At 41.6% G+C, this 19,575-nt stretch overlaps 1 protein-coding gene across 1 annotated transcript; it reads right to left on the bottom strand.

The window, feature by feature from the left end:
- Positions 1-346: 346 nt before the first annotated feature.
- LOC135526970 (protein phosphatase 1 regulatory subunit 14B-like) lies at positions 347-17,903 on the bottom strand. Its single transcript, XM_064955641.1, has 4 exons — positions 17,514-17,903; positions 6,172-6,252; positions 973-1,005; positions 347-779 (listed from the first exon to the last, which is right to left on the bottom strand). The coding sequence occupies exons 1-4, from the start codon at positions 17,700-17,702 to the stop codon at positions 711-713; spliced, it is 372 nt and encodes a 123-aa protein (XP_064811713.1). The 5' UTR covers positions 17,703-17,903; the 3' UTR covers positions 347-710.
- Positions 17,904-19,575: the final 1,672 nt, after the last annotated feature.

Here is a 19,575-nt window from a genome sequence, read left to right as displayed (position 1 = left end):
CCTCTCTTCTTGTACAGTGTCTCCAGTGTGAAGCATGTAGCTTTTAGAATAGTACTGTTTTTGGGATATTAAAACATACAATCTACCTTCAGTGAAGCCGGTCAACATTTACATTACATTGTCATCTAACAGACTCCAATCCAGAGCGACCCACCGGAACAACCATGGTCAAGTGCCCTGACCAAGGACACGTTGACAGATCCGCCACCAAGTAAAAACAGGGACCCGAACCAGCGATCTATCGGCCACTATTTTGATGTTTATATACACTGACTGGCTTTATCCTTCTATGAAATGACATATCATCCATACACAGTAGGTATACATCCAGAGCCTTGTCTCAAAAAATGTTGCTTTTATTGACAGACACTTATCAGAACAAAAATATATGTACATAAGTAGGCAAGCAAAAAATTTACAGTCTGACACAAATATTCCATGTGAGTAATAGACAATACATTTTACTACTGGTGCATTATTTTAATTGAGGGGAATCTTAAATGTTTAAACTGTCCATAAATAATGTTCTATAAAACACCAATCAAAACCCACTGTTCTCTTTACAGACCAACATTGACCCATGTGTGCAGAGAGAAGGTCCCATTAACATGCAACTGCACAGAGAGACATCCAAAATATCAGGTAATGACGGGGTGGGTCGCGGAGTCTGGGGTGCTTCACATTGTTTCGATTCTTGATTTGACCTATTATTATTTCTTCAGGGGCCCTGACATTTTGCGTAGGCCCTTCATCCGATAAAGCAGCCCATTGATAAAGTCCTGAAAGGGAGGAAGAGAATGAGTTAACACTACCCGTACCAGCAGTTGATGGTTAAACTCGTTCTGAGACTGAGCAGTGGACCATTGAATTGCAAGTATTTATTTGTAGAGAGTAAATGTACAATAAGTGTAATTTGATGATTCATTTTTTCGGTACATGACGAGGCTATAATAGTTGATGGTTGTGTCTCACCTCTTTTGGCTTCTCACATTCTTGCAGTAACTCCTGTAAATGTACAGAAACAAACATGGCCTCAGTAACTGAAGTGGACATTGCTCTTTCACGTCTAACATTGCGAAAGGACACCAACTGGGGTCAAGCGCTTGTAAAGCAATTACCCTACTTTGTTAAATATGCCCTGGTGTATGTGTGAAGTATAAACAAGGGCATAGCTGAAGTGTAAGTATTGCCTCGTACTGTGACCCACAAAATGGCTTCTGAAGAGATGTCAATTTTCCATGGCTTGCTCTCTGTTAGACAAGGCTTAGCATTTGTGAAGGTATAGCTTACAGTGAAACCTTGGCTGGAAAATATCTATGTTCTCCCTGTTTGTGTCTCTTAATGAGCTTGTTTTATATGGCTCAAAAGTTACTGTGATAACTCTCATCTTTTATAACTATACTGTAAAACGTTATTGTTGTTTTCATTGTTGACCAAATGTGTATTTGTTGGGGGTACATTATACACTTCAAATTATACATTTATGAAACATGTACCTGTAGGCTGCCACTCAAAAGAAAGTCAACAGCAAGAAATACATACAGTTGAAGTGATAATACATCCAGTATAAACAGGAAACCAAAACAAAAAATAAGTGGGCTTCCAACCTCCCATCCCATTAACCCAAACCCACCAAGCCAGCAAGTCTCCATCCAACACCCCCAACTAATGGAAACCATGTTTCCTACCCCCCTAGCAACTAGGGTTGCACATTATATATATATTTATTATCTCTATGTGTTGGGATTTATGGATTGTTTATTTGTATGTTTTGGGCTTTAGCTGCGATTATTCTTACAGAGTCAAGTATATTTGTCCAGGCTTCAATTGTTCCTTGACCAGCATCCTTCATTCTCACTGTTGATAATTATGTTGTAACTTCTAATAGTAACTGTATTCACTGGCACATTGGGAAAGAGTGAAGTGATGCCATCTAAGAGCCAACATGTTTGTTTTTTTGCAGCAGTGCAAGCATGAATTGTCTTTGATTGATTGAGAGATTCAAGGAGCTATCATCGTTAAGTAACATAATATATGTAAAGCATTGAATATTTACATTCATGCACTTCTAAACACATTTTCCATATTTGCCCCAGAAGCATTTAACTGCAGGAAACTCCCATATCATATGGAGAAATATGCCTACCTGATTTAGGGGACACGGTGAACAGTAGGGAGTTGGGGCCAATTTCATCGTAAAATGTTTCCTTGATGTTAAATTAATGTTACAGTCTGTGAGCAAACTTAAAATGTATAAATTGATGGTTCAAATTAAGGGATTCCAAGGTTATATTTTTTCATAATCTGTTCCAGTTAATGGTTTGTTCAGATTCAATTAGATCTGTGGATCATACTATTTTAACGGCTAGCTCAGAATATGAGCTTTCCAAAAGTTGTTCATACAGTGCATTCGGAAAGTATTCAGACCACTTGACAGTTTCCACATTTTATTACGTTATAGACTTATTCTAAAACTGGTGAAATAGTTTTCCCCCTCAATCTACACACAATACCCCATAATGACAAAACAAAAATATATTTTTTGAAATTTTGCAACTATCACATTTACATAAGTATTCAGACCCCTTACATTGTTGAAGCACCTTTGGCTGCGATTACAGCCTCGGGGCTTCTTGGGTATGACGCTACAGCTTTGCACACCTGTATATGAGGAGTTTCTCCCATTCATCTCTGCAGATCCTCTCAAGCTCTGTCAGGTTGGATGGGGATTGTTGCTGCACAGCTATTTTCATGTCTCTCCAGAGATGTTTGATTGGGTTCAAGTTTGGGCTCTGGCTGGGCCACTTAAGGACATTGAGACTTGTCCCGAAGCCACTCCTGCGTTGTCTTGGTTGTGTGCTTAGGGTAGTTATCTTGTTGTAAGGTTAACCTTCGTCCCAGTCTGAGGTCCTGAGTGCTCTGGAGCAGGTTTTCATCAAGGATCTCTCTGTACTTGCTATGTTCAGCTTTCCCTCGATCCTGACTAGTCTCCCAGTCCCTGCTGCTGAAAAACATCCCCAACGCATGATGCTGCCACCACCATGCTTCACTGTAGGAATGGTGCCAGGTTTCCTCCAGATGTGATTCTTGGCATTCAGGCCAAAGAGTTCAATTTTGGTTTCATCGGACCAGGAAATTTGGTTTCTCATGGTCTGAGAGTCCTTTAGCTGCCTCTTAGCAAACTCCAAACGGGCTGTCATGTGCCTTTTACTGAGGAATGGTTTTCGTCTGGCCACTCTACCATAAAGGCCCTGATTGGTGGAGTACTGCAGAGATGGCTGTCCTTCTGGAAGGTTCTCCCATCTCCACAGAGGAACTCTGGAGCTCTGTCAGAGTGACCACCGGGATCTTGGTCACCTCTCTGACCAAGGCCCTTCTCCCCTGATTGCTCAGTTTGGCCGGGTGGCCAGCTCTCGGAAGAGTCTTGGTGGTTCCAAAGTTCTTCCATTTAGGATTGATGGAGGCCACTGTGTTCTTGGGGACCTTCAATGCTGCAGAAATGTTTTGGTACCCTTCCCTAGAGCTGTGCCTCGGTCGGATTTCTACGGACAATTCCTTCAACCTCATGGCTTGGTTTTTGCTCTGACATGCACTGTCAACTGTGGGACCTTATATAGACAGGTGTGTGCTTTTCCAAATCATGTCCAATCAATTGAACTTACCACAGGTGGACTCCAATCAAGTCCTAGAAATATCTCAAGGACGATCAATGGAAACAGGATGCACCTGAGCTCGATTTCGAGTTTCATAGCAAAGGGTCTGAATAGTTATGTAAATAAGGTATTTTGTTTTTTTATTTTTAATACATTTGCAAAACATTCTAAATACCTGTTTTTGCTTTGTCAATAATAAGTATTGTGTGTAGATTGATGAGGATTCTTATTATTGAATCCATTTCAAATTAAGGCTATAGCGTAACAAAATGTGGAAAAGTCAAGGGGTTTGAATACTTTCCGAAGGCACTGCGTATTATAGAGATCAGTCCTTTCGGGAGCCCAGATAATTTATTTACAAATCCCATCATTGGATGTTTCGGTAGTTTGGTTTTCCAAGGGACTCCATAGGCTAGCATAGAATGATTTGTCTGGTAATGTGTATGTATCTTTCAAATCTTGGAATGTTCTCAAACCATTACTGTCCATGATATCGGCAAGGGTACAGATTCCACTTTTGGACTATTGGGGGGACGTAAAAGGCCGCGCTCCAGATCGCAAGGTGTTAAGGAAATATGGAGTATGCGCATGCTATTTTGTTTGTACATTTTGTGGCAAATACAAATAGAGTGAGCAATAATAGGACCACAGTGTAGTTTAAATTGTTTCAGGGATATATCAGTGAAGACCACCTCTTCCAGGGCAATAGAAGACACCATATTTTGCTCCATACTACGCCAAGGGGCATAATGTCTAAACCAATTTAGGTTTGAGTAAAATGCTAGTGTCTGAAAATACAATTTAAAAGTTTGGTATGGATAGTCCTCCTACGTCTTTCCCTCTTTGTACATTTGTTCATTTGATCCGGGATCGTTTACCTTGCCATATACATTTTGAAAACACACGATGAATTTTATCCCAATAACCAGAAGGGGGAGCCATGTGAAGCATTGAACTACAGAAATTCAGCCGTGGCAATATGGTATTCATTTTAGCAATAGATATTCTGCCGGTTAAGGCAACTGGGATATTATTCCATCTACTGAGGTCGGATTGAATTAATTTTAAGCGTTCTGTTAAAGTTTATGGCAAAGGTTTTATCTAAGGAAGGAAAAATATCTACTCCCAAATATTTAAAATGGTAAACGATTGGGATTCCATAAGTAGAGAAACTCATCCATCGGGGTCTTGAGAGGCAGTAGGGCTGATTTGGTTAGATTCATTTTATATCTTGAGATTAAGCTGAATTTATCTTTGATCTTCAATACATTTGGGAGTGATTGAGATATATTATCTAGGTATAGTAAAAAAAAATAGATGTAATGATCAGTAGATTTCAGGGAAATTGGTATTATTTGCTCGATTGAAGAATTGTCTGGCAAATGGGTTCCATGCAAAGGCGAAATTGGATCACTTTGTCTGCTCCTTTTAGTGATTCTGAACGGAGCAGAGCAGGTATTGCCTGTTATAACATTGTTTTGACAATATTATACAATAAAACTAACAGTATAGTACCTTATTAATTATTTACAGTAATGGCAATTCACTCTGGGTGATTTTATGCGTAAACAGTAAATGATACCATTTATTCCAAAGAAACTTTGATTTAATAGTACATTACTGTAACCGCACATCATTATGGGTTTGGCAAGCTTCCACCTACCTCACTTCACTGTTAAAAGAAAATATGGGACACCAAACCTGTTCCAGATGGATTTACCTAGATTGGTATATACTTGTGGAACCTTGAAAGTTAACCATTTAACTCTTGAGGTTCCATTAGTACATACCGATCTAGGTAGATCCACCTTCAGTTTTAGCACCCCCCATTTTTGGAATAGCCTACAAAACTCCCTACATCTTGACTCTCTGGTGTCTCTAGGGCAGTTTAGGACTTTAATGTTGAGTATATTTTTTGAGAATTGCAACTGTTTGGATTGAATGTAAATAATTGTTTTAATAATAATCGTGGTGTTTGATTCTATAGTGTTGATTCTATAAGTTCATTAAACATTTTAATTTAAAATGTATTGTATTGTTGTCCTTGGGGCACCACTGTAAATGAGACCCTGGTCTCAAAGGGTTCCGCTGAATAAAAAAAGAAAACAAAGTAAGATATAAAATACCAAAATGTTGTATTTTTCCACTTGCACTTCTAGAGGTTTTAACAAAAGCTTCTTCTACACTGTAATTCATCGATATGCTGTAATATGTGAGCAAATTACCTAGCCAACATGCTTGCACCAATCCTTGCAGTAAAATACAAACCTCATCTACACTGAATGAATTTCATTAATTAATTAATCCAATTATTAATTCATTAATTTGTTACAATTCCCATAATATTATTACACTATTGCACTAACTTACAGGCCTGAAAGTTACCGTAATAACACAGGTAAAAAAGATTACAGTAACTGTATTGGATACCGTAAAATATGGTATGGTAACATAGTGTACATAGATTTTTTTACACCTTTAACCTGACCTCCTCTCAGGACATCCTGCCAGTAATCACCTGCAGTCTGGATCTCTGCTCCGTGTCAGATAGCTCCAGCAGCTCATCTATGTCAATCTCTAACTCTGTGATCTCCTCCTCCTGGACAGAGAGAGAGAAGGAGAGAAAGAAAGGGATCAGAGACACAGTTACGTTGTTCTTTTACCCACCATGCAAACATAGATGAACTGTGACTGCAGGCTCCGTGCCACCTTAAAATATGCCTTTTTAAATATGTTTGAACATATTTCACTTAACCGTACCAAAGAAAATGAGTCTTAGAGTATCAAGTCTTAAAGGCATTGCTGATGCATCAAGCATGTTGTACCACTAGAACAATAATGTATGTCTAACGTATGGCTCCGGCAGCTCCTGACTGACGGGCGGCTCCGGCAGCTCCTGACTGACGGGCGGCTTCGGCAGCTCCTGACTGAAGGGCGGCTCCGGCAGCTCCTGACTGAAGGGCGGCTCCGGCAGCTCCTGACTGACGGGCGGCTCTGGAAGCGCTGGACAGGAGGGTGACTCTGGAAGCGCTGGACAGGAGGGTGACTCTGGAAGCGCTGGACAGGAGGGTGACTCTGGAAGCGCTGGACAGGAGGGAGACTCTGGAAGCGCTGGACAGGAGGGAGACTCTGGAAGCGCTGGACAGGAGGGAGACTCTGGAAGCGCTGGACAGGAGGGTGACTCTGGAAGCGCTGGACAGGAGGGTGACTCTGGAAGCGCTGGACAGGAGGGTGACTCTGGAAGCGCTGGACAGGAGGGAGACTCTGGAAGCGCTGGACAGGAGGGAGACTCTGGAAGCGCTGGACAGGAGGGAGACTCTGGAAGCGCTGGACAGGAGGGTGACTCTGGAAGCGCTGGACAGGAGGGAGACTCTGGAAGCGCTGGACAGGAGGGAGACTCTGGAAGCGCTGGACAGGAGGGAGACTCTGGAAGCGCTGGACAGGAGGGAGCACCTGGAGCGAGGAGACAGAGAGACAGCCTGGTGCATGGGGCTGCCACCGGAGGCCTGGTGTGTGGAGGAGGCATCGGATGGACCGGACCTTTGAGGCGCACTGGAGGTCTCGAGCACCGAGCCTGCACAACCTGTCCTGGCTGGATACTCCCCATAGCCAGGCAAGTGGCTCAGGTCTCCTACCTGACTTAGCCACACTCCCCGTATGCCACCCCCCAAGAAATGTTTGAGGCTGCCTCCCGTCCCTGTTGCGCTGCCGTGCTAACTCCTCATAACGCCGCCGCTCGGCTTTAGCTGCCTCCAGCTCTTCCCTGGGACAGCGATATTCCCCAGCCTGCGTCCAAAATCTCCTCCCAAGTCCAGGAGTCCAGAACCCTCTGCTCCTGGTTACCACGCTGCTTGGTCCACTTGTGGTAGGTGGTTCTGTAACGGTTGTCGTCTTTCTCTTCTGAGGAGGAGTAGGAAATATCGGACCAATATGCAGCGTGGTAAGTGTTCGTCATATTTATTACACTGAACACGGAAAACAAGCGAACAAGTGAATAAAGAAAAACCGAAACAGTCCGGAATGGTGAAAAACACTGAAACGGGAAATAACCACCCACCAACAAGAGTGGGAAAACAGGCTACCTAAGTATGGTTCTCAATCAGAGACAACGATTGAGATTGAGAAACATACCAGGCCAAACGCATAGAAATATAAACACAATAACAAACCATAGAATGCCCGCCCCAACTCATGCCCTAACCAACCTAAAATAGAAACATATAAAGGAACTAAGATCAGGACGTGACACTGGCAGATGGCGTTGTGTGAGCGAGTGGATTGCTTATGTCAACGTTGTGAACAGAGTGCCCCATGGTGGCAGTGGGGTAATGTTATGGGCAGGCATAAGCTACGGACAACAAACACAATGCATTTTATCGCTGGAAATTTGAACGAGATGCTGAGGCCCATTGTCGTGCCATTCATCCACCGCCATCACCTCATGTTTCAGCATGATAATGCACGGCCCCATGTCGCAAGGATCTGTGCACAATTCCTGGAAACTGAAAATGTTCCAGTTCTTTCATGGCCTTCATACTCACCAGACATATCACCCGTTGAACATGTTTGGGATGCTCTGGATCGACGTGTACAACAGCGTGTTCTATTTCCTGACAATAACCCGCATTGATGAGGAGTGGGACAACATTCCACAGGCCACAATCAACAGCCTGGTCAACTCTAGGCGAAGGAGACGTGTCGCGCTGCGTGAGGCAAATGGTGGCCAGACCAGATGCTGACTGGTTTTCTGATCCACGCCCCTACCTTTTTTTAAAGGTATATCTGTATTCCCAGTCAAGTGAAACCCATAAATTATGGACTAATTAATTTACATATTATGACCAGGGGCAGGAGGAAAGGCAACTTCCATCTGATTTCACATATGATTTTCTCCGCTGGCATTTTGCTCAACCATTAGAGTAAGTAACAATATGAAATTAGCGGTGTTTCTGCTTCCTTATTCTGGGCTAATTTCTTCATATGGCAAATATCCTGTGCAGATTAGACCTGGGGTAAATATATCTAGACCTGGGGTAAATATTCTGGGTGTGTTTAAGAATAACCCCTTACTGTGTGATATGTGGACATTTGTTGTAAACTGACACTTACCTGGAAATCTAATTATCTAATGAATTTAGTAGACTGTGTTAACAGATTTAAAATGAATCCAATTAACTCCTACCAATGTCAGTTACAGCCCCTAGATATAGATGAGTGTCTGCCATCTTTGAGAAACATTGCAAAACCACATCCACACCAAAATGACTCCGCTAATCTAAAACAAATACTAAGGTAATAGTAATCCATCTATATACTGGCTGATATTGCCCTTTGAATACCATTTACTGACAGGATACGATGATGGCTCACTTCTGGCCATGGAAGACTGAGCTGGGAAATATCTGGAGTCAGCAGGTGTAATTTTAGATTTGAAAAGCCCTTAAAAAGAGAATTTTCCAGTTGGGGGTTTAATGGCAGGTCTGTTGAAGATGGCAGATGTCTGGATGAGGAGAGCACTAATCAATGAGTCTTGTGCTGAGTGGGGGAACGGAAGCGATCAACAGCCCAGTCCAGAGGCCCCTGTGTGTCCCTCTAATTGATAAATGATGCCAGGTCTGACTGTTTGGGATTCTGCATATTGGCATTATTCCACGGGAGCAGGGCCCTGCTGGGCTGTGCTGGGCCAGCAAACCACTGATCCAGTGATCCTCTCTCTGTCTGACTATGGCTTAAGACTGCAGGGCAATGCACAGCACCACAGAATATCAATGAAAGTTTCTAAAATTCAGTGGGAGAAAAAGTGTATGCATTTGTTATTGTCATGGTAAAGCCTTTGTTACCCTTTGTAGTAGCTCTTCAATGTTTATATTGTGTGAGGTTGAATGCTTTTCATTTGTGTGATTTTATTTTATTTTAAAAAATGTATCTGGGACTGAAAATGTCTCGACAGCACTTTTGAAGTTAGAGAAACTAGTCCGACATTAAAATTAATGTTGGCATTCATTTTTTTAACACATGAATATGAAAGTGGTTCTTTAGAAAAGCATCATTTTTTTAACTGCAACATGGATTAGAACTGCAATCTTAATTAACCATTTTATGTTGAGGGATTTTGTTAGGATAAGATGCTCCTGTATCCAAGGGAACAGTTGTATCCATGCGGGCAGAGCCTAAAACTACATTGCCTTTAGGTAGAGTTCAATTGAAATTTGATTGGAATTTGGGGTTCATAACCATTTATATTCAACATTGACATGACAAGACAGAAATCATATCATAGCAGCCAACTGCTGAGGTATTGTAGATTGATGTATTTACAATAAGTACATGGTGATTATGCAGTATGATAGAGAAGCTACATTCTCCACTTGGCTTGGATTCCTAAAACACTCTGACCACATAACAAACCGATGTTCCTAAACCAATCAGTCTTATTATACTGAACAAAAATATAAACGTTATAAATGTTTCATGAGATTAAATAAACGTTTCCAGTAATTTTCCATATGCACAAATAGCTTATTTCTCTCACATTTTGTGCGCACATTTGTTTACATCCCTGTTAGTGAGCATTTCTCCTTTACCAAGATAATCCAACCATCTGACAGGTGTGGCATATCAAGTAGCTGATTAAACAGCATGATCATTACACAATTAAAAGGCCACTCTAAAATGTGCAGTTTTGTCACACAACACAATACCACAGATGTCTGAAGTTTTGAGGGAGCGTGCAATTGGCATGGGGATTGCAGAAATTTCCACCAGAGCTTTTGCCAGAGAATTAAATATTAATTTCTATACCATAAGCCACCTCCAATGTCGTTTTAGAGAATTTGGCAGTGCATCCAACCAGCCAAACGACCACAGACCACATGTAACCACACCAGCCTAGGACCTCCACAGCTGGCTTCTTCACCTGCGATATCGTCTGAGACCACCACCCGGGCCGCTGATGAAACTGTGGGTTTGCACAACCGAAGAGTTTCTGCACAAACTGTCAGAAACCGTCTCGGGGAATCTCATCTCATCGTCCTCACCAGGGTCTTGACCTGACTGCAGATTGGCATCGTAACCGACTTCAGTGGGCAAATGCTTACCTTCGATGGTCACTGGCACGCTGGAGAAGTGTGCTCTTCACGGATGAATCCTGGTTTCAATTATACCTGGCAGATGTCAGGCAGCGTGCATGGCGTCGTGTGGTTTGCTGATGTCAATGTTATGAATAAATGGTGGTCACACCAAATACTGACTCGTTTTCTGATCAATGCCCCTACTTGTTTTATGTATCAACTGATGCATATCTGTCTTCCCAGTCTTCAAAATCCATAGATTAGGGCGTATTGAATTTATTTAAATTGACTAATTTCCTTATATGAACTGTAACTCAGTAAAATCTTTGAAATTGTTGCGTTTATATTCTTGTTCAGTGTAGTTGATACTAATCAGAGACGTAAAGGAAACCTTTCCCACAAAACCATGTTGTTTTGAAAAGAGGCTGACGTGAAAGTCAGACAAGACTGATAGTCGTCTACATTCATTACTCATTACATTTTTTTCCTGTAAGAGCTGTCGACCAATCAAAACATACCATAACAGAGGGGTCACAGGTCATGCGCATGACATTTATCTGAGATCATCTGCATCGTGAGGAGGCTAATGGCTGTAACAAGTTAGAGGCATCACGCTTTTAGTACTATATCCATTGAAACGAGAGCCATATTGCTTTACATTTGTAAATTAATAATTACATTTACATTTTAGTAATTTAGCAGATGCTCATATCCCTTTACAGGAGCTATTAGGCTTAAGTGCCTTGCTCAAGGGCACATCAACAGATAATGACATAACTGCAGTCTGAAGTATATTTCTATTGAGTAAGGATATTTTCTGTTAATTTTGAAGTTTTTCCTACTCTTAGTGTTTTTTCACACCTCTACGATTTGAGACTATTTTCCTAAAAGGTGTGAAGTCATCAACGTGGTCCAGTGCCAGTGCCACTGCCACTCAATACCCAACCAATAAGCTACTTGTATAAATTAGAGATGTCACTAAATAATTCAGCTCTTGACACAGGGGGCTGACCACTAAATACTTCCACACGGAAGAGTCAGAGTATCCAACCACAGCCTAACCTGCATTCCCCTGAGTTCATGCAAAATTCATCCCATTAGTCAACGCACATGGACCAACCATGTCTCCTCCTGCCACACCAATGGGTGGTGTCTACCAAACAACTTATCCTTCTCAGATAGACTGGAGTTTGTCTAGTCACCACTGAAATATGACATTAAGACATGAGCACCTCAAATCCTATAAAGAGATAGGCCATACTTAGGGCAGGAGTTTTTTCTTGACTGCGTGACCTGTCCAGGAAACTCTGCTTGCCCTAGTCATACTGTTTTATCCATACAGGAGTACAAACCCACAAAGACTGTACCTACCAGACAACAGGCCTGTTTCATATGGCAGGCCCCATAACCACAATGACAAAGGAGTTGCTACTACTGCTACTGTATCTGTTATCATTCCATCAATCATGCATGTATCCCATTACGTGCAACATCCATAAAGGGCCTTCTCTCTCAGGGAATCCCACAGACAAATTAGTACAGTCAAGAACTCAAACACCATAACATTGGTGACACTGTCTACTAGTCTACTATTAGCGTACTGATGACATGTCCTGAGTAGCTTAGTTGAGCTTGCTATGCTGGGGTTGTGGGTTTGATTCCCACGGGAGACCAGAAAGAAAATGTATGCACTCACTACTGTAAGTGAGTGTCTGCTAAATGACTAAAATGTAAAATATCTACTGTACATAATTATAATGATAATAGTATGACAATAATATCAAACCCTATGCAAATTATAAATAGTTCTGGAACCATATTCTAACTGGGTTCTGCTCGCCTGAGTTAGAATATCCACCCTACCTCGATGCCTGATAAGCGGAACAAGAGGAAGGTGTTCCTGGAGCAGCTGGGAAAGGCACTTGTAACCCCACACATTCAAAGAAGGGAGCGCCTCCCCCGCACAGCAGCCTCTGCAGCGCTTGTGAAAGCTGTTCAGGGGCCCGCATCTTGTCCTGATCCACCTGAGGCTGCAGCTGGGGCAGGCAAGAGGAGGAGATGCCAATAGTCCTACATGTGCTAATTAGAGTTGATTGATTCATGTTGTTCACATTTTTGTTTTGTATCTATGATCTTATTATGTTCTTATTTATTGTTGTTGTTTATACACCTTGTGGGTGGGGGCAATGGTTCAAAAAATGGGAGAAGACTAGTATTTTGTTGTTGAATTCCTCATTCTACAGTATATATAAGAATATATCACTATGTTGCCAAAAAAGTAAGACGGTTATTGTTTCCCTTCAATAAAATGCATTCAAAACTACTTTCTGCACATTTCTACTTTCTTAGGCTATACAAGTGCCATCTCTTGCTAAAAAAAACCTATGCAGTACCTTTAGCAATAATAATAATAATAATAGACCTCTACTTTAGTAAAGAAAACAAGTATGACAGGTGTGTTCAAATAAAAACGAGTGGTGTCCACAGATTTAAATGCAGTCTTTCTGCATTGTGAAGAGGGAAAACCCAGATATTCACAAAGTTTGTGATGAATGACAGGTTGTTTCTTCATGCAAAATATATTTGGGGTTTAAAATTCAATTAAGCTGCTTTATTTTATGGGTTTAGTGAAGGAGGTTCACTTTTTACCCTTAGGACAAGGGGAGTATACAGAATGTTAAGACTACACAAGGCTTCAAGTAATGATGGACGGTCATTTCTCTTTGCTTATTTGAGCTGTTCTTGCCATAATATGGACTTGGTATTTTACCAAATAGGGCTATCTTCTGTATACTACCCCTACCTTGTCACAACACAACTGATTGGCTCAAACACAACTGATTGGCTCAAAGGGAAAGAATTTCTTCAAATTAACTTTTAAGAAGACACACTTGTTAATTGAAATGCATTCCAGGTTTATACATGAAGTTGGTTGAGAGAATGACAAGAGTATGTAAAGCTGTCATCGAGGCAAATGGTGGCTATTTTAATAATCTCAAATATAAAATATATTTTGATTTGTTTAACACTTTTTTGGGTACTACATGATTCCATATGTGTTATTTTATAGTTTTGATGTCATCACTATTATTCTACAATGTAGAAAATAGTAAAAATAAAGAAAAACCTTTGAATGACTAGGTGTTCTAAAGCTTTTGACTGGTACTGTACATATCCCAAGAAGCCATGGATTATGGGCAACATCCGCACTAAGCTAAAGGCTAGAGCTGCCGCTTTCAAGGAGCGGGAAGTTATACAGTGCTGATTTTAGCATGTAAATCTTGGTGGGGAAAACTCTCCCAATTTTCTGCATGTCAGCAAGACCGATACACAATGCAACACAATAAACAATACATTAATTGCACTATAATGGTGCCCACAAACTGTTAGAACCTACATAAAGCCATTCCAGAATTTTCTTTTCAGCACCATGGAGTGAATCCTTACCACTAATATACCTAGCTATCAGCGAAGCCTTGTCTGGCAGCGAAACAGTTCATTTAGCCTCATTTACTGCCTTTAAAAAAAATAGCTGATATGGCTGACTTGCTTAAACAAATGTTGTTTCTACTGACAATTGAGATGTACAAACTATGGCATAAGGGAACGATGAGCGGATAAGAGGCAATCCATAATTTCGATTAAGACAATGAGTGAGATAAGACGGATGTAGTCAATATAACTATGTATTCAGCACTTTTGAAATGTACAGCGACAGAATTCAGAACATGGACTGTTCTTACAGTATTCTCCCTGTACACCAAGTCAGAACCGTAGGATAAATAAAGGGATTATATAAGCAGACAATGAAAGCTCTTACAATATTTGATAGTGACATTTCTCTAAAACAGGCTATATGCTACATGTGCACCACCAAGTCAGAACAGTAGGCTAAATTATGAGGGGGAAAGGGACCAAACTATTAGGTCGAGGCACCTGGGCTACTAATAGCTTACTACACAACATACACTTAATATTACTTTCTTAGCTACAGTATACATATCTTGCTGGAATAATACATAATTTATGCAGCAGCATATAATACATTTTTGGACTCACCTTGTTGTGAGGTGCTCATTTGAACAAGAAGGTGGCGCTGTGGTCCTTTTTGTGGGCAAATTTTGTTATCAAACTTTGTCATCAAAGTCTGGCATTCTCTGGATTTAAGGTGCTTTCAAGACAACTGGAAACTCGAAAATAAAACGGTTGAATCATGCCGTCAGTGATCTTCAGGTTGGAGCTTTAGAAAGAGGCCTGAGTTTTCAACTTGGAATTCTGAGTTGGATGACTGTTCAAAACATATTTTCCCAGTCTGAGTTCCCAGTTATCTTGAACTCTCAAGTCTGAGATTTTCCAGTTGTATTGAACGCGGCAGAAGTCATGCTGGATTGACATTATGGCCAATGTATTCAACCTTTACTGGCCCATGGTGTTTCATGCGGGTGTTTATCCTTTTAAGCTTGGAAAAGAGACCCTTAAACCCAGACTTGGACCACACACCCTCTCCACTGAATAGCAGGCTAGTGATTGCTTTGTTAAATTTGCAATTTCCAACTTGTTGTCTAATATTTATGTCCAATGGTCAAAGAGCACTGAAACGTTTTATGTATAATTTTCTCTTTATGACAAGGATTGAAAAGGATTTGCCAGTAAATTGTCAACTTAATTTATGATGATGTAATGTGATTTGACGTAATTTTATCTGTGGCCAAGGACCTTGGGCCTTCTTGGATGGGCACTTCTAATGTAAATCTACAATAAGGCAGCACCCAAGGGGCTTCAATTTTTTAGCTCTCCCTGTAGATTTTGCGGTGACGTCGTGTCCCCATGAATGACAGAAAACTGAGCCAATCACAGCGCAACTAGAGAACATTACCAACCCTTACGCCCTGTATTTTCCACTGGCTGCCCCACCACCACAGAAAGCACTGAGCTAAACTGAAACACCTGCATTTTGGAGCTGCCTTACTCAAGAAGCAAAAAAGATCCTATGTTTGTATGTGGCATTATTAACCAAATTATTTTTTTTTTTTGAATGACGGGTCACCACTGCGCTTGTAAGAAATCCCGCAATGACCTCCGACGAACCATAAAACAGGCAATGTGTAAATACAGGACTAAGATCAAACCCTACCTGTTGTTAAAGAAGCATGTGACAAATAAAATTTGATTTGATTTAAACATATTTATTTGATTTGATTTTGAGGCAGCAGGCAAGACTGACCTTGCATCATTTGTAAAGCAGCATAGAGATTCTTCTTTAACCATAATCCTCTATTCTTATTTCTGAGATTCAGGCATCATTTCAACCCACCGCCTTTCAGGGATCTTTGCATATATTACCAGAGAAATAAGCAGTTAATGGGATCGCTAAAAATTTGCACTGCTGAGTGGAATATATTTAGGAGACAGGTGTAATGCAATCCTTACAAAATGCCAACCATTGTTGTGTGTCCAATCTGACAGTAGAGTGGTTTTATTAAAATCACCCAGGCTTACAGTAGCTCACACGGGCTGTCCACTGGCCTGTTCTGAGGGAAATGTGGAGTCTGAGCCGAGAGGAGAATCCTGCAGCAACAGGAAATGTTGAATTATTATGTGTATTATAATTAATTGACTTTTTTGTAGGTGTTGAAACATTTTTGGGTAGGACAAATCAAATCTAACGTTTGAAAGTGAACATTACAAACTTTAGAAGCCTTTTTAAACCTGGAATACACTACAAGTTTGCATTTCCTGCTGTGCAGGAACATTATCAGCAACAAAAGAGTGATCAAATTAAGATCCTACATTTGTAGCTATTTTCAGGAACTTTAATGAGGACACCCCTCACACGTGATGCTCTCTCATGCCCTGCAGCATCAGTATGCCATATGCAGTGTTTCTTGGCAGTAGAGAATAATTTTTTGGTTGGAGGCATTCAAGTCACTCACTGCCCCAACTCAACTCCCTTCTCAGTCAGGAAAGTAAATGAGAAACATCATCCTCTTCCACCCCGTTCTTCCCCAATCCAGCTTCAAACACAGGCCGTGTTGTCATATGATCTCCATTATCACGCGGATGCCCATGCTCCTGAAGACATCCCTCTGACTCCTCTGTGCATTTCCTCTTCACGAGGGAGCCAGTCTTCTGTTGCCATGGCATCCCCAGAGACTTCCCATCAAATCGATGCAGCCTCTGATTATAATTGGATTTACCCCCACCAAATTGCAGTGCAGTGATGACACGGGGGGGTCCTACGATCTCCACACAGGGGTCCCACTCCCTAATCTTTGGAATCAATTATGGTAATGCCCAGTCCCTCCTTTTGTGGTGTGCAATCCTGGCCATAAGCAGTTCTGCAGACAACCTCACTGCCTAGATCTAAGCAGTAAACCTCTCAAGTTCTTAGAAGTCTCAGACTGCAAACTGACCAGAGACAACAGGGATTTGCTGCCCTGTCTGAACCAGTGTCACAGAGGGGAGTAGATTCTCATCTTTTGAGGACAGATGCTGCATGCCACTATAGTACTGTCTGTGTATAAGTATTTATAATAAGGAAAGGGGTGATTGTATTAGCCAATTAATATGTTTATGTTAGATAGATAATGTTGTGTTACTCTGGAATGCTGTATGTATGTCCATTCAGTGATAGATGTTCAGAAAGGATATAAATAATGTAATATGATGTATAGTCATCCTTATATGAGGGTCAGATAATGTGTATCTACAAGGCTGATAATGCAGTAATAAATCTACCCACACAGCCCCTGGGACCTAGCTGTGCCAGCAGCAGCCGTGCACGACCTACCTCATAGTCGAAGAGCAGGTGCAGCTGATTGTCGATCCACTCCTCAATATCCAGCCTCCTCTGCAGGTCCTTGCGGTTGTATTTGACGGTCAGCTTGCCCAGTTTGCGATGCGTATGCTCCTCTTTTTTATCTGCGGACTGGAACATCACCCTGGACTGGGTGACTGGCTCCGACGCCATGCCTGCCATGGCCTCGGGTAAAACAGCTGAGGAAACACACAGCCGTCTCTCTCTCTTTCTATCTCTCCCTCTGTCTCTGGTGCTCTCACTCCCACCCTCTCTCTTGCTGTCTTTCTTGTGTGCTCGATCTTTTTCTTCTTTTCTTGCTCTAGCTCTCCTACATATCTATCTTGCTTGCTCCGTCTGTCTATGTGCACTCGTCTCTCTATCCCCCCCTCCCTCCCTTGCTGCCTGTGGAGGATGGTAATGAAATATGCCTCTGTGTGTGTGTGTGTGTGTGTGTGTGTGTGTGTGTGTGTGTGTGTGTGTGTGTGTGTGTGTGTGTGTGTGTGTGTGTGTGTGTGTGTGTGTGTGTGTGTGTGTGTGTGTGTGTGTGTCTAGGTGTGCTATCCTTCTCTCTCAGGTAGGAGTGCATAGGTCAATTACGGAGTGATAAAAGCTGAGAAAGGGATGAGAGGGCAACCAAAGATCGGAGTGGTTATAAATACATTTATTTAACAATTTTGTTATCCAGAAAAAGATCCATGTCCCAAATTCTAACACATGTGGGTTTCCAATTTTCCAATGTGCCCTAATCAGGAGTTTACTCAGTGCTTGACTGAGTAAAGAGCTTACCGGAGCTGAGTACCGGCACCTAAAATGTTCTACTGCTTGAGGTCCTGCACCTCTTATAGAATACTGTATAAGCTCAAAAGTATTGTGGAGCTCCTGCACCTAAATATAAAAGGTACCGGCACCCAAAATGAGTACCAGAACCTACTGTATTTCAGTCCAAGTCAAGCACTGAGTTTACTGTATTACTCGGTGGCTTATCATCTCTACATCACAGCATGTGGAAACTCTTGGCCATCTCTGTTCATCCACACTTATCAGAATACCTGCGTTTCCCTGACAGGTGATCCAGACTTCCTCCAGTGTTCATTAGATCCCCCCCCCACGTCATTTATAACAGCTATTATCAGGTGTACGTTTAATAAGCCTTGAAGTCAAATTGGCATCCTCAGTTACACCTCCATCAATAATGGATAAAAGAGAGAGCAGATAAATGCTGTGAACAATCACTCAGAGGGTAAAACCAGTGATAAAGACTGAACTAACCATTTCATTTGAGAAGGTCAAATATCACCGGGAACTAGATTAGTCAAGGTTAAAACTACTTAGTGTTTCTTTCTGTGCCAAACTAGTACAGTTGAGACTAGAGGGATAACAAAGGTACGCTGTAGTTTCCACAGATCCTTTTATAGTCATAACAATGAGACCCTGCTTTTTGTTTCGGCAGTGTGTATCAGTCAGCCGTGGTGTTGCGTGTTCCCCTGCTGAGGCAACGTCTGTTACAAACACCGAATTATTGAGCACCTCTGGCAGCTCACCTTTCCAGGCAAACAAATTAATTCATACAATTCACTGATACCCGGTTCTGCCCCATCAGGCTGACTGAAAGGGGACAGGGTCTGGAACTGGGCAATTAGGAGACCTGGACTGGCCATCTCTTCATTCTAGAATGGGAGGAATGAGACACCTCACATAAGTGCTGGATCTCACAACAACTTGACTCTTATCCCTTGATTGGTTATTTTTATACTGCAGAGGCTGTATTAAATATGATGCTCTTCTGTTTTTACTGGTTTGCTGGACTTGGGGGTATAATAGTGTGTTACTCATAACACTGCCAACAACACACATATAGCGTGTGTGTTTTAAAAGGTTATTGATTTTCACAAGGAACCCCTATAATTTGTTTCAGGCAGCAGCCATGACTCAGTACAGGAGTCACGATGCAGCATCAGCTTCATGTAAAGAGGACATGAATATGAGATAAAAATTAAAGGGGCCCATGAGACTGACATTCTGACAACTATTTCAGAATACACTAAAGAAACTG

Source organism: Oncorhynchus masou, chromosome 32, assembly GCF_036934945.1.
Source record: "Oncorhynchus masou masou isolate Uvic2021 chromosome 32, UVic_Omas_1.1, whole genome shotgun sequence".
Lineage (NCBI taxonomy): Eukaryota > Metazoa > Chordata > Actinopteri > Salmoniformes > Salmonidae > Oncorhynchus > Oncorhynchus masou.
This window is presented reverse-complemented; position numbering and strand designations above follow the sequence as displayed.

Excerpts from the sequence above, each read along its gene's own strand:
- LOC135526970 (XM_064955641.1), bottom strand. The coding sequence starts at position 17,702 with ATGGCAGGCATGGCGTCGGAGCCAGTCACCCAGTCCAGGGTGATGTTC. Across the intron at positions 6,253-17,513 it reads ACCTGCTCTTCGACTATGAG|GAGGAGGAGATCACAGAGTT; the intron begins GTAGGTCGTGCA and ends CTCTCTGTCCAG. Across the intron at positions 780-972 it reads AATGTGAGAAGCCAAAAGAG|GACTTTATCAATGGGCTGCT; the intron begins GTGAGACACAAC and ends CCTCCCTTTCAG.